This window comes from Oryctolagus cuniculus, chromosome 14 (genome assembly GCF_051225735.1).
Source record: "Oryctolagus cuniculus isolate XC-2025 breed Fujian yellow rabbit chromosome 14, ASM5122573v1, whole genome shotgun sequence".
NCBI classification, from domain to species: domain Eukaryota; kingdom Metazoa; phylum Chordata; class Mammalia; order Lagomorpha; family Leporidae; genus Oryctolagus; species Oryctolagus cuniculus.
Genome location: NC_142880.1, coordinates 43,006,380 through 43,019,851, shown reverse-complemented (window position 1 = coordinate 43,019,851; position 13,472 = coordinate 43,006,380). Strand labels below are relative to the sequence as shown.

General features: G+C 42.9%; 1 protein-coding gene across 3 annotated transcripts in view; it reads left to right on the top strand.

Annotated features, from left to right (window-relative positions):
- The window catches only part of DNAH5 (dynein axonemal heavy chain 5), a 319,159-nt gene that overhangs the window by 232,846 nt on the left and 72,841 nt on the right, over nucleotides 1–13,472 (top strand). For all 3 annotated transcript variants that reach the window (XM_051853566.3, XM_089312625.1, XM_089312626.1), the window contains exons 53-55: nucleotides 4,801–4,931; nucleotides 10,288–10,441; nucleotides 11,246–11,513. In XM_051853566.3, coding sequence (XP_051709526.3) covers nucleotides 4,801–4,931; nucleotides 10,288–10,441; nucleotides 11,246–11,513 — 553 coding nt within the window. The remainder of the gene's footprint in view (nucleotides 1–4,800; nucleotides 4,932–10,287; nucleotides 10,442–11,245; nucleotides 11,514–13,472) is intronic.

Sequence of the window (13,472 nt, the reverse complement as noted above, 5' to 3'; positions counted from 1 at the left end):
CAATGGCCGCTGCGGCCGGCGCGCTGCGGCCGGCGCACCGCGCTGATCCGATGGCAGGAGCCAGGAGCCAGGTGCTTTTCCTGGTCTCCCATGGGGTGCAGGGCCCAAGCACCTGGGCCATCCTCCACTGCACTCCCTGGCCACAGCAGAGGGCTGGCCTGGAAGAGGGGCAACCGGGACAGAATCCGGCGCCCCGACCGGGACTAGAACCCGGTGTGCCGGCGCCGCTAGGCGGAGGATTAGCCTAGTGAGCCGCGGCGCCGGCCTCAATTTAATTTCTATATGGGATGTAACATGTCACACCTTATAGGCTGAAAATAAGAACATGTGTATTTCAAATGTGTGATGTGGTGATTTTATTCAGCATTGCCTATACAGCTTCCAGCCCAGTGCATAGGATGAATGTGGTTGACATCTGAGTTCAAAGCATAGGCCATGTCTGCTCATTTCTGTGCCAAGAAAAGAATGTCACTCAAAAAATTAGTCATAACCACTGAAAACATTATGCCGTGAAACGATTCAGACAAAAAAGGGCTAACATTATATGATTTCACTCTGGTGAGGTCCCTACAGAAGTCAGAATCATAGAGACAGAAAGAAGAATGGTGGTTGAGCCAGGGAGTGGGAGGTGATGTCAATGGGGAGTCAGTGTTCAATGGGTACAGAATTTCAGCTTTGCAAGTTGAAGAAAGCTCTGGAGGTGAATGGTGGTAGTGGTTGCATAACAATGTAAATGCACTTAATGCTGTTTATCTTAAAGTGATTCCAGTGGTAGAATTTATGAGTATTTTACCATGATTTTTAATTGACTTTGGGCAGATGAAAATTCTGTTTCAAATGAAATCCACCAGAACAGTACAGTTTCCATTTTATTTTGTCACATGAGTCACTATGGCATCGTTTAGATGACAACAGATCCTCAAAGGTTGGGCGTAAAGTATATTATTTTCCTTGACAACTTAAGTGACCTAATTTATCTAAGATGCAAGATATTGCTGTTTAAAACCAATTGTTGATATCCTTACCGTGTTGACATCAATTGCTTTTTCAGAATACATCCTTTCTGTTAGAAAGAAGACAATTCAGGGCTGTCTTCCATTACTTAGGGTTAACCATGAGGAACGATCTCATAATTACAAATTGTCACCTCTAATAATTGCTGGATCTTAGCAATGGAGAGGGTTTTATAGCTTATCGCTGAACCTTTCCTTTGAAAATGAGGATTGCCTGCATGATCTCTTTCCCCTCAAGTGGGTGAGGAAACATTTCATCCAGTAAGTCAGGGAGAAGGAAGAAGATCAGGGGGCTGTTCTGGAGTTGAGTATCCCCTGAGTGAGGGTACTGAGCTTTGCAACTCTGACATATCAGAATCTGAGACATCTGTGCTGATTCATGAGCCCAAATGTTCTTCTGAAGCCCTATATAAATAGCACTTTGAAATTAGCTACTAATTTATCATTAAGAGTTAAGTGTTTCAGGAAGAATAGACATTCCATCTTATTTAATAATTATAAGGATGAGGCCGGTGCCGCGGCTCACTAGGCTAATCCTCCGCCTTGTGGCGCCGGCACACCGGGTTCTAGTCCCGGTCGGGGCGCCGGATTCTGTCCCGGTTGCCCCTCTTCCAGGCCAGCTGTCTGCTGTGGCCCGGGAAGGCAGTGGAGGATGGCCCAAGTGCTTGGGCCCTGCACCCCATGGGAGACCAGGAGAAGTACCTGGCTCCTGCCATCAGATCAGCGCGGTGCGCCGGCCGCAGCACGCTGGCCACGGTGGCCATTGGAGGGTGAACCAATGGCAAAAGGAAGACCTTTCTCCCTGTCTCTGTCTCTCACTGTCCACTCTTCCTGTCAAAAAATAAAGAAAAAAATAATTATAAGGACGAATAATGAATTTCCATTTTCTAAATGAGTAATACCAAAGGCAACTTCATGACAGTGTTTCTATTGGAGACACAGTATGGTCGACTAGAAATTTCATTACAGCTTGAATTGAAGGTGAAGTTTATGCATGTTTGTCTTGTGCTTGACCAAGTTCGCTCGAACTCTCTTTTTTCTGTTTCATGAGACAGATGGTGAGGGATGAGCCTTTCTTCACATTGTGTGTGATGTGGGAGTCCTGGGTGCCTCAGCTGAGTCCTTGCCTGTTTCCTGTCACCCTCAGCCTCTAATCTGTCTGCTCTGGAATTGGCCAAAGAATCAGTGACTGGAGTTTTTGAGTTAAAATACTCCATTCCTCACCTTCTTCTTGACAGGCCCTCTCTTTAAGCAAGCTCACATTCTGTGCACAATACCTCTACACTCTGTGTTGTGTGTGTGAGTCTAGCAGTATATGCCCTCGTTAAAAGACACAATAGACTCCAAGAGATGAAAATGGAGTCAGAAACTGCAACCAAATGGAATGTGATTGGAAACTAAGCATATCTCTTTGTTCCTTTATTAGTTAAAATAATGATTTTCAACACAGAGTTTTTCTCTGTGATATCTTTTTTACCTCTGTTGTCAAAGTTCAAACTAGGTTATGAGTGGTTTTCATGCTCTATCCTCTACGTACCACCTGGCCTCATGAGTCTTGCCCAGAATGTAGTCCAGGAAAGCAGGACACTTACGATTAAGCACATCCTGGTTCTGAGAGCCTCACCAGTGTGCATTGCCAGCCTGTACTGTGCTCTATAAGGTGTAACTCTTTGTGTGTCTGTCTCCTCCACTGAACACTAAGCTCTGTGAGGATGGGCACCTTGTCTTAGCTACCTCAGACTTCACAGGATGAGCTACTGTGAAGATGGTCAAGCATGAGACTCTTGATAAATTATCTGGAATTTCCCTGTATGTCCCTGAACAACCCTCGCTGCCTCGTCTCCCACTATCTCCATGCCTCAAATTGAAGTTCCCACATTTATGGGGACATTTTAGTCCTGCTGAGATGTTGTGTGTCCCATTCATGCATCTTAAAATTTGGCTGAAATCCTCCCCACCATGCCGCATTTTTGTATAATAAACTCTAATGCCCAAATCAAATTCCAGCTCCATACCAAAGACTTGCCTCCCCTGCCGGGGAAACTTGCCTAGTAGTCCTCCCTCCTTTTGCCATCTTTGCTCTCTGTGTCCCAGCATTCTCCACTATGCATGCACTAGACTGTGGCATCTGCAAGACATTTTAAAAGCATGCACATTATTAATTTTAAAACATATGCTAATAGAATTTAAAAATGAATATCTCTGTCTCACAACATATGTACCACAACAACATAGCCCCATCTGAGGGTCTCACCTGCTGCCGCTTTCTCCCATAATCCCTGTTTTCTATTTGATTTTTAAGTTTTTGAGTATACTTTAAAGCCATCTATTTGCTCATGTATCTGTTATTTTGTCAAATATGTTTTGAGGATTTACTTTGTGCCAGATCCTGGGAATTGAAAGTTTTAGTTTAATACTTCAGCCCAATTCCAGTTAAAGATTTTGGAATGAACATTTATTAATTCCTAACAAACACATTTATATAAACCTCTAATATATTCACTTGCATAAAAGAAATTTTTGTTGGTGAAAGACACAGAAGGTCCGAATGTGGCTTCTAGAACTTCTTACCTGCCTTGTCTGTGCCATTTAAAGTTGTGCCAGGTGAAGGTGTGCCACTCCTTCCTCACCCCCCACAATGACATCTGAGAGAATCACACAGAAAGGGTAAGCCAGAGGCTGAGAAAACAGGGCTAAGCACTCACCTATTCCATAGGTTCTCAGGTCCGCAAGAGACCGGAAAAATGGTCTCCTTTTCCCAGGGTAAACGTTAAATTGGGGTAAATAATCCAAAAACCTAGGTGTATTTCCAAGAGGAATAGAGCACCCTCAGCTAGAAGAGGATGTTGAACACAACCTTGGCAGAATGTAGAGCCCCAGGCACGCTGGGAACCTTCTCCAGCCCCAGAGAAGCAACCCTTTCCTTCTCTGCCCCGTCCTGCTCCATGGCAGGTGTCCGAGAAAGATGCATATCGCAGCAACGCCCAAACCTAAAGTTCAGTTAGGAATGAAAGGGAAGTGGTTATCATTCAAGGCAAGAAGAGCGACATGGAGGACTCTATGTTGAACCTTCTCCAGGCTGGGCTGGAAGCTACTGTAAGAGGTTCATTTGGCATTAATGAAGCCAAGTCAACATGAACTTCCATCACAAGGGGGATTGGATTGGGTCTGAAGATGCTGAATAACACTGACTTTCTCACCTGGCTGTAATCACCTCACCTCATGGTGGGTTCCTTGGGTAGCACTGTCTTTCCCAAATAATAGGAGGGTTTGTATGCTCACTTCCTGCATTTTTAAAAGGAAAAACCAATTCTGTCATCTATACCATATTTGGGAATTTCTCTCTCCTTTTATTTAGTCCCTTGCTGACATTCCAAATATGGGAGATATTTGAATTAATTGCATTCTCTGTATTCCAAGGGTGGAGATTATCCTGCAGTTTCTGTGCTATACTCTGTAATACTGCATTATGTTGGGCAAATTAAAAGGAAGCCTTAGTCTTCTTTATTTATCACCGTTAAAGACCCAGAGCAAGTCATAGCCTAGAGTGTACCAGTGACTAACTAATTCCCAAAAGTATAGTCCACTGTCCTCACCCTGTCAGTGCATCCCAGACACTGTTTCAGAAATGACTGCATTCCTTCCATCAATTCCCCTTTCCAGTGTGTTCTTGAGATACACACGTTTTACAAAATGACTATTTGGCCTTATTCTTGAATTGAGTAAATAGGACAAAACAGTAGATTTTCATGTTGAAAGATATATGTTTTTCTCTTCCATATTATAGATCTCCCGTGTCATTCGTACTCCTCGGGGCAATGCCCTCCTGGTTGGGGTGGGCGGATCGGGAAAGCAGAGTCTGACCAGATTGGCTTCGTTCATTGCTGGCTATACTTCCTTCCAGATCACTCTGACAAGGTAAAAGGCTTTTACTATAATCTAAAATGGGTTTTGATAATAGGTTCTCAGAGACCGTCTGAAGTTAAGAATTTTTTTTTTTTTTGTATAGAGGAAGAATCACAATGCTCTTTATTCTTGAATGTTGACTGACTGATCATCTTCCCCTTTCAACCTCTGTCATAGACCTTGAAAATTTCATGCTAGTGATTTGTTTTTGAAGTATTTCAGCCTCTCATTTTAGTAAAGAGTTGTTTCCTTGTGTTTATGTTATATATAATGTATTACATGTACTAGTTTTGGTATATTTCAGAAGAAATTTATTCCTCTTAAATGTTAGTTCTGATTCAAGAAGGATAATACAATGGAAAAATTGAGGAAACACTTACGTTGATGTACTCATTCAGACATATTCAAAATATTTATTGAATGATGACAATGTGTTGGGCATTCACTGGGGAGCAAGGTAAATCTAGACTGTGTCATCAAGAGTGACAGACAACTGAGAAACTCATTCAATAAGATTTGTCGGTGCTGTGTATGATAGGGAAATAAATGCAGACAGGATCCTGTTCAAACATGAGGGAGGGTCCGAGATTAGTCTAGGGGATGGTCAGAAAAGACTTCCTGGAGGAAGTGATGTGAAACCTAAATATAAAAAAAAGGTTTATCTCTGAGAAGAGGAAGAATCAAGAATGTTCCAGGCAGAAGGATCAGCACATGTGAAGAAATTCAATAAGGCCAGATACAGAGTTGGCAAGTAGGAGGGAAAGTGAAATGGAGACTTTTGAAAATATGGCAAGGCATTGGGATTTCATCCTAGAGCAACAGGGGACCATGGATGGTCTAGGCATGAAGAACGTGTCTGATGTGTATGTACAGAAGATGTATCGGAGTGACTGAATTGGAACAGTAATAAGACTGTTTCAAGGATCTAGGCTAGATTTGATGGGATCCGGAATGACAGCAGTGAGAATGGCGAAATGGAGAATGGAGATTCAAGAGACGGGAACCTGGGGCTTTAGGACTACGTGCATCCTGAGTTTTGGCTTTGGAGAACAGATAGATGGCACTGCTACTCATCAAGACAGGGAACCCCAGAGCAGCTGTCCTCAGATGTGTGCAGTCCTGGGAGAAAACAGAAGTAGCAAGTGAGAAGTGAACATGAAGAGATAAGCAGGGGAGTCAAACAGAATTTGAAGAATAATCAAGATAAGGATCAGGAAACCAGTTGGAGATATTTGGGCTGAAATTATTTGAAGCTAATTTCTAGGTGTGGGAACAGAAAGTCTTGTCTATTGGGCATTGATAAATAAAACATGGCAATGACCAGCCTTATTGAGGGAGGCCCCTAGACACCTACTAGGATAGAGGCTAGAACTTATTAAGCATTGATTTGGAGATCCAGTTATTATATTTCACATCTTTCCTGAACTGTAGTGTTCTTATTAGAGGAAAAATCCAAAGGTTATTGTTTTATTCAAGTGCTAGAACAGAGAGAAATGATTCTAGTCATTTTGTGTACAGTTCTAGTTTGTATGTAGAACCAGAGCATAGCTTGCAAAAGAATGGGAATGGGCTCTGATTTTTGTTCCTGGCATTTATATAAAGCCTTGTAGTTTTCAAAGCACTTTTACATGCATGAATAATTTGATCTTCCAAAGAACTTTATGGGTTACTGGGCAGATAGCAGTAGTTCATCTTGCAGCAGAAGCTCAGAGGCTGTGAATTGCTCGACATCCCAGATTTAGCTGAGAATTGATTGCGAGGTGTCTGGGTTCTAGTCTGAAGGACTTCTGTGTCACCAGATCTCAATAAACCTACCCTGTGATGACTATCACTGTGATAAATTAGCCCCTGTGTGTGCTGCAGTGGGAATGGTCTTTCACTGATGACAGGAAGGATAAGGTTTTCCTGGCTTTCTCATAGCCTTCAAGACACGGTTCTACTTCAGCCTTTGCACAGCTGTGTGACCAAGGCTGGCATACAAGAGCCTCACATACATGAAGCACATGTATTTGTAGGATGTCTCAGGTCATGCCACTTGAGGCATTGGGCTCTTGACTTCTAGGAGGCTGACTTGAAAGTTTTCATTATCACAAGAAGCTGAGTGAGATATTTTCCTTTTTTTTTCTTTAAAGAGAGACTGCCTTTGAAATGCTTTTTTCATCTCTTGGATTTCACATCTCTAGAGGTCCTCCAGTAATATTGATTCATGGTTATGTGATTTCTTATTCTAGGTTCTAGTGTATAGATGTTAAAAAAGGAAATAATATAGAAGTTAAAATTGTAGTAGCTTAAAAAATATCAGATGGCCATTTGCTCCACTGTAGTGAAATCTGTGATTATTTAGTGATACAAAATACCAAAGATAATCTAGCATATTTTGCTTTCTAGAATTAGGATATTTTTATTTACATTTTTTGCAAGAATGGGCTATATTCTATTTTGGGGTCTAATATTTCTTGATGGTAAGCTGATTTCTGCCTATGGAATACTTTCACAATTTTTAAAAATTTAAATGAAAAAATTATGTACTTGAGAGGGAGAGGGAGAAAAAGAGAGGGAGGAAGGGAGGGAGGGAGACAGGAAGAGAGAGAGAGAGAGAGGGAGAGAGAGAGAGAGAGAGAGAGAGAATGAATTCCTATCTACTAATTCACTTCTAAATATCCACAATGTCCACAATTGCATTAGCTGGTCCAAGCTGAAGCTGAAAACTCAATCCAAGTCTACCTTGGTGGAAACCTGGAGTCAGGAGCTGGAGCCAGATATGGAATCCAGGCACTTTGATATGGGATATAGCATCTTAACCACTAGGCTAAGTGCCTGCCCCTGGGGATTGCTTTTGATAGTTAAAGAATTTAGAGTGGGATATATATATATATATATATATATTTTTTTTTTGACAGGCAGAGTTATAGACAGAGAGAGAGACAGAGAGAAAGGTCTTCCTTCTACTGGTTCATCCCCCAAATGGCCGCTAAGGCCGGCGCCATGCGCCGATCTGAAGCCAGGAGCCAGGTGCTTCTCCTGGTCTCCCATGCGGGTGCAGGGCCCAAGCACTTGGGCCATCCTCCACTGCACTCCTGGGCCACAGCAGAGAGCTGGACTGGAAGAGGAGCAACCAGCACAGAACCAGTGTCCCAACCGGGACTAGAACCCGGGGTGCCGGCGCTGCAGGCTGAGGATTAGCCTAGTGAGCTGCGGTGCCGGCCAAGAGTGGGATATTTCTTAATATTTCTAGCTGTTCTACTACAGTGCACTGATTCTTCAGAAAACTCTTTTTCTCCAAACATTTTCTCTTTAATTGACATAATTGTATATATTTATGGGATATAATATGATAATTGTATACAGTGTGTAATGACCAAAGCAGATCAATCAGAATTTCCATTTCCTTGAAATTTATCAGTTCTTAGTGTTTGCAGCCTTTACACCCCTCTCTTCTAGTTCTTAATAAAATATGTAACAGGTTGTTGTAAACTATAGTCATTGGACAGTGCACTTATTCCTTACTTCTTCCTCCTAACTGTGTTTTTTAAAAAGATTTATTTATTTATTTTAAAGTCAGAGTTACAGAGAGGCAGAGACAGAGGCAGAGGCAGAGAGAGAGAGAGAGAGAGAGAGTGGCTGGTGCCCTGGCTTACTAGGTGAATCCTCCGCCTGCGGCGCTGGCATCCCATATGGGCACCGGATCCTAGTCCTGGTTGCTCCTCTTCCAGTCCAGCTTTCTACTGTGACCCGGGAAGGCAGTGGAGGATGGCCCAAGTGCTTGGGCTCCTGCACCCGCATGGGAGACCAGGAGAAGCTCCTGGCTCTTGGCTTTGGATCGGTGCAGCGCCGGCCATGGTGACCATTTTGGGAGTGAATCAATGGGAGAGAGAGAGAGAGAGGTCTTCTATCTGCTGGTTCACTCCCCAAATGGCTGCAATGGCTGGAGCTGGGCCAATCTAGAGCCAGGAGCCAGGAGCCTCTTCCAGGTCTCCCACGTGAGTGCAGGAGCCCAAGGACCTGGACCATCTTCCACTGCCTTCCCAGGCCCTAGCAGAGTTGGGTTAGAGGTAGCCGGCACCGTGGCTCACTTGGTTAACCCTCCGCCTGCGGTGCCGGCACCTAGGGTTCTAGTCCCAGTTGCTCTTCTTCTAGTCCAGCTCTCTGCTGTGGCCTGGGAGGGCAGAGGAGGATGGCCCAAGTGCCTGGGTCCCTGCACCCGCATGGGAGACCGGGAGGAAGTACCCAGCTTCTGGCTTCGGATCAGCGCAGTGCTGGCTGTAGCGGCCATTAGGGGAGTGAACCATTGGAAGGAAGACCTCTTTCTCTCTGTCTCTCTCACTGTCTAACTCTGCCTGGCCAAAAATTAACAACAACAACAACAAAAAAGAAATGGAACAGCCGGGACTCGAACTGGTGCCCATATGGGATGTCAGAACCACAGGCAGTGGCAGCTTTACCTGCTATGCCACAGCGCCGGCCCCCTGACTGTATTTTGTTACCTATTGTCCAGGGATGCAGTGATAGTGATGGTGGTGAGGAATGAAGAAAGCACAGTTTTGTTTGTTTGTTTGTTTTGTTTTGTTTTGTTTTGTTTTTGACAGGCAGAGTGGACAGTGAGAGACAGAGACAGAGAGAAAGGTCTTCCTTTGCCATTGGTTCACCCTCCAATGGCCGCCACGGCCGGCGCGCTGCAGCCAGCGCACCGCGTTGATCCGATGGCAGGAGCCAGGTGCTTATCCTGGTCTCCCATGGGGTGCAGGGCCCAAGCACTTGGGCTGTCCTCCACTGCACTCCCTGGCCACAGCAGAGAGCTGGCCTGGAAGAGGGGCAACTGGGACAGAATCCGGCGCCCTGACCAGGACTAGAACCCGGTGTGCCGGCGCTGCAAGGCAGAGGATTAGCCTAGTGAGCCGCGGCGCCGGCAAAAGCACAGTTTTTAATAGGACATCTCTCACTTCCCATACAATGAAAGATTGAAATGAGCTGGTTTTGTTTAACTTATGAGATATCTTCTAAAATATCAATTACAGATGAGTGTTTAGTGAATATTCTAATTGTTGTTTCCTACAAATAGTAAAATTGCCAGCAAGTATTTTCAAAATTATACACATTCAGATGACATTTGTTTGTGGTAGAAATTGTATTCTTGTTTTAGGTTGAATTTTTACTCTAATTTTTTGTGTAAAAACATTAATTATAATGCTTTATGAAATATGGAGGTTTAAAAGACAATTAACTAGTAATTTTCAAATATATTACATACCTGTATCATGGAATAAAATCAGCATTTTGGGAAAAGCTAATGGCATAAAACATTATTACAAGGTTGTTTCCTTCACACACAAATGTTTTAGTTAATGACACAGTGACAGTATTCCTTTAGGTCCTACAACACTTCAAATCTGATGGAAGACCTGAAGATTTCGTATCGAACTGCTGGTCAACAAGGCAAAGGAATCACGTTTATTTTCACAGACAATGAGATTAAAGATGAGTCATTTTTGGAATATATGAACAATGTCTTATCATCAGGAGAGGTAGGAGTTCAATTATTCTTCATGTGTTTTTTCTCTTCCTGGCACTCCAACTTAGAGCTCTCCATGAGTTCTGAATGTGTGCTTTTGGGCCTTAGGTGATCGGGTAGAAGCAATGCACCTTTCTGTTGGCTTTTATTTATTTATTTTTTAGAAAGATTTATTTTGTTTATTGGAAAGGCAAAGGTGCAAAGACAGAATCTTACATCTGCTGGTTCATTCTCCAAATCACTGCAATAGCTGGGCTGGGTTGATCTGAAGCCAGGAGCCAGGAGCTTCATCTGAATCTTCCATGTAGGAACAGGGGCCCATCTTGGGCCATCCTCCACTGCTTTTCCCAGGCCATTCACAGGGAGCTGGATCAGAAGTGGAGCAGCCAAGACTCGAACTGGTACCCATATGGGATGCTGACATCACAGGTGGTGGCTTAACTGGTTAAGTCAAAACACCAGCCCCTGTTGGCTTCTTGAAGAATAAAACTCCCAATTAAAAATGTGGAGTTTACCATTTAAAATCTCACTGAGTACTCCAAGTGACAAATGAAAGAACAGGAGGAGGTGAGAAGGCAAGCTGGTTAGATTTTTGGTGTGTCCATGTATCTCCTCCAATGGTTATCACTTTATGTAATAATAGAATCAGGGTGTATTTTAAAATGTGGCGTATTTTGTCTTAAAAACTTTCCATGAATTTTTTAAAGGTGACCTTAAGAACACAAATGGATGAAAGTCAATATACCTATTGAGCTGTACATTTTGATTTGTTTTCACATGACTGTACTGAATTTCAAGACCTGTACTTATTTTAAAGGTCTCCAACCTATTTGCCCGTGATGAAATTGATGAAATTAATAGTGATCTGACATCAGTCATGAAAAAGGAATTCCCCAGGCGTCCTCCTACCAACGAGAACCTGTACGACTACTTCATGAGTCGGGTCCGGCAGAACCTGCATATTGTTCTCTGCTTTTCACCGGTGGGGGAGAAATTCCGAAATCGAGCTCTGAAGTTCCCTGCCCTTATTTCAGGATGCACCATTGACTGGTTCAGCCGATGGCCTAAGGACGCCTTAGTTGCTGGTTAGTGTGGTGGGAATATTTGTCGAGGTTTCTGGCTCACTGTTTATTTCACTTCTGGGCTGTTGGCTGTCTACTTGCTGAAGCATCTTTGTCCAACATAGGAGCATTTTGGCCACAAGATGGTGCTGTTTCTCATTTGATAGCTCAGTGCTCCCAGAGTGTGTGTGTGTCAGAGAACAACATCTTCAATCTCGATCCCCTTGGGTTAATTTTTAGCGATTTTAGTTTTTAGTGGTGCTCTAAGTCTTGCTTCCCAGGCAAGTTTCGGGATGCCACAAGAAGCCAATGAAGTTTTAGTCTTTTAGATTGTGTTTCCTATTTCTTTTTTTTTTTTTAAACAAATTTATTTATTTGAGAGAGAGAGAGAGAGAGAAAGAAAGAAAAAGAAAGAAAGAAAGGAAGGAAGGAAGGAAGGAAGGAAGGAAGGAAGGAAGGAAGGAAGGAAGAAAGAAAGAAAGAAAGGAAGAAAAGAAAGAAAGAAAGAAAGAAAGAAAGAAAGAAAGAAAAACACATTCATATCTACTAATTCATTTCCCGGTTGCTACATGGTTGGGAGTTAGCCAAGCCAAAGCTAGGAGCCAGTAACCCAATCCAGGTCTCCCAAATGGATGATAGGGACTCAGCTACTTGATCCATCACCTACTGCCTCCCAGGGCACATGCGAGGTTAGAACTGGAATTGAGAGCAGAGCTGGGACCTGAACCCATTGAGCATCCCAACCAGTGTGTTAATCACTAGGTAAAATGAATGCCCACATAATTGTGTCCTTTTTGAGTGGGTTTGTCAACCTCAGAATAGTTAAAATAATATATCTGTGGACTATCCTGGATGTTGCAGTGCTGTAAATCAAAGAGGAAAATATTATCCAGCAGTCCTCTGATGGTTTATGCTTTTGACAAAAGATATTAGTTATCCACTGTCTTCTCGGACTAGAATCTTTGCTGCCTCTACTTCTTCCATCCAGTGGAACATTAACATTTCTCTTACTCTATGAATGAAATTGGAACACAGAAGTGGTGCATGGAATGTTAAAGATCATACATTTAGTTACAATTTTCTGAGATTCTGGTGAGATATTATCTGATGTTATAGAAGGTGCAGGTACTTAGATCTCATCCTTGACCAGCTGTTTCTTGATAATAGGAGAAAAGCTTGATTCAGGGCTGTGGCTTTCAAACTTGTCCAATTATTATGCTTTGTACAGAAAGCCTTATTTCCCACTAATTCCTTACAGGTAACACTAGAAAAGAGTACAGTGAAATATGGAGGAGAGGTTGTTTTGGAATCTTCCCCTTAACCTCCCTACCCTGCCTGTCATACCCCAAACCTGCCTCTGTAACTTGGTGGTACCCAGTTTGAGAACCACTGATTAACCCATCTCTTGACCTTTGGAGATGGAAACACTGGAGAGAGTGAAGCTGAGGAATTTGTTAAAAGTGGAAGAAGCCAGTAGAATTCAGTGCAGGGTCCAGCACTGTAGCTCAGAGGGCCAAGCCTCTGCTCATGACACCCATTGGAGTTCCTGCTGCTCTCCTTCTGATCCAGCTCCTTATTAATGTGCCTGGGAAAACAGCAGAGGATTTCTCAAGTACTTGGGCACCTGCCACCCATGTGGGAGGCCTGAATGAAGTTCCAGGCTCCTGGCTTCAGCCTGGCCCAGCCCTGGCTGTTACTGGAATTTGGGGAATGAACTAGCAAATAGAAGATATTTTTTTCTGTCTCTTCCTCTCTCTTTGTCAATCTGTATTGTAAATAACTTAGTTTTTAAAAAAATTTAAGAATCAGAACTGAAGCCAGAAACCATGCTTTCTCTTTTGCTCTCTAATTTTTCTTTTTTAAAACAAAACTTAATTTTTAGCATAATAATATTGATGATAGTGTTTTTTCCATTAGGTAGCATTAGGTAACTTTTTAAACATAGAATATTTTAACTGTTTAAAATATAAATGTACAGTATTA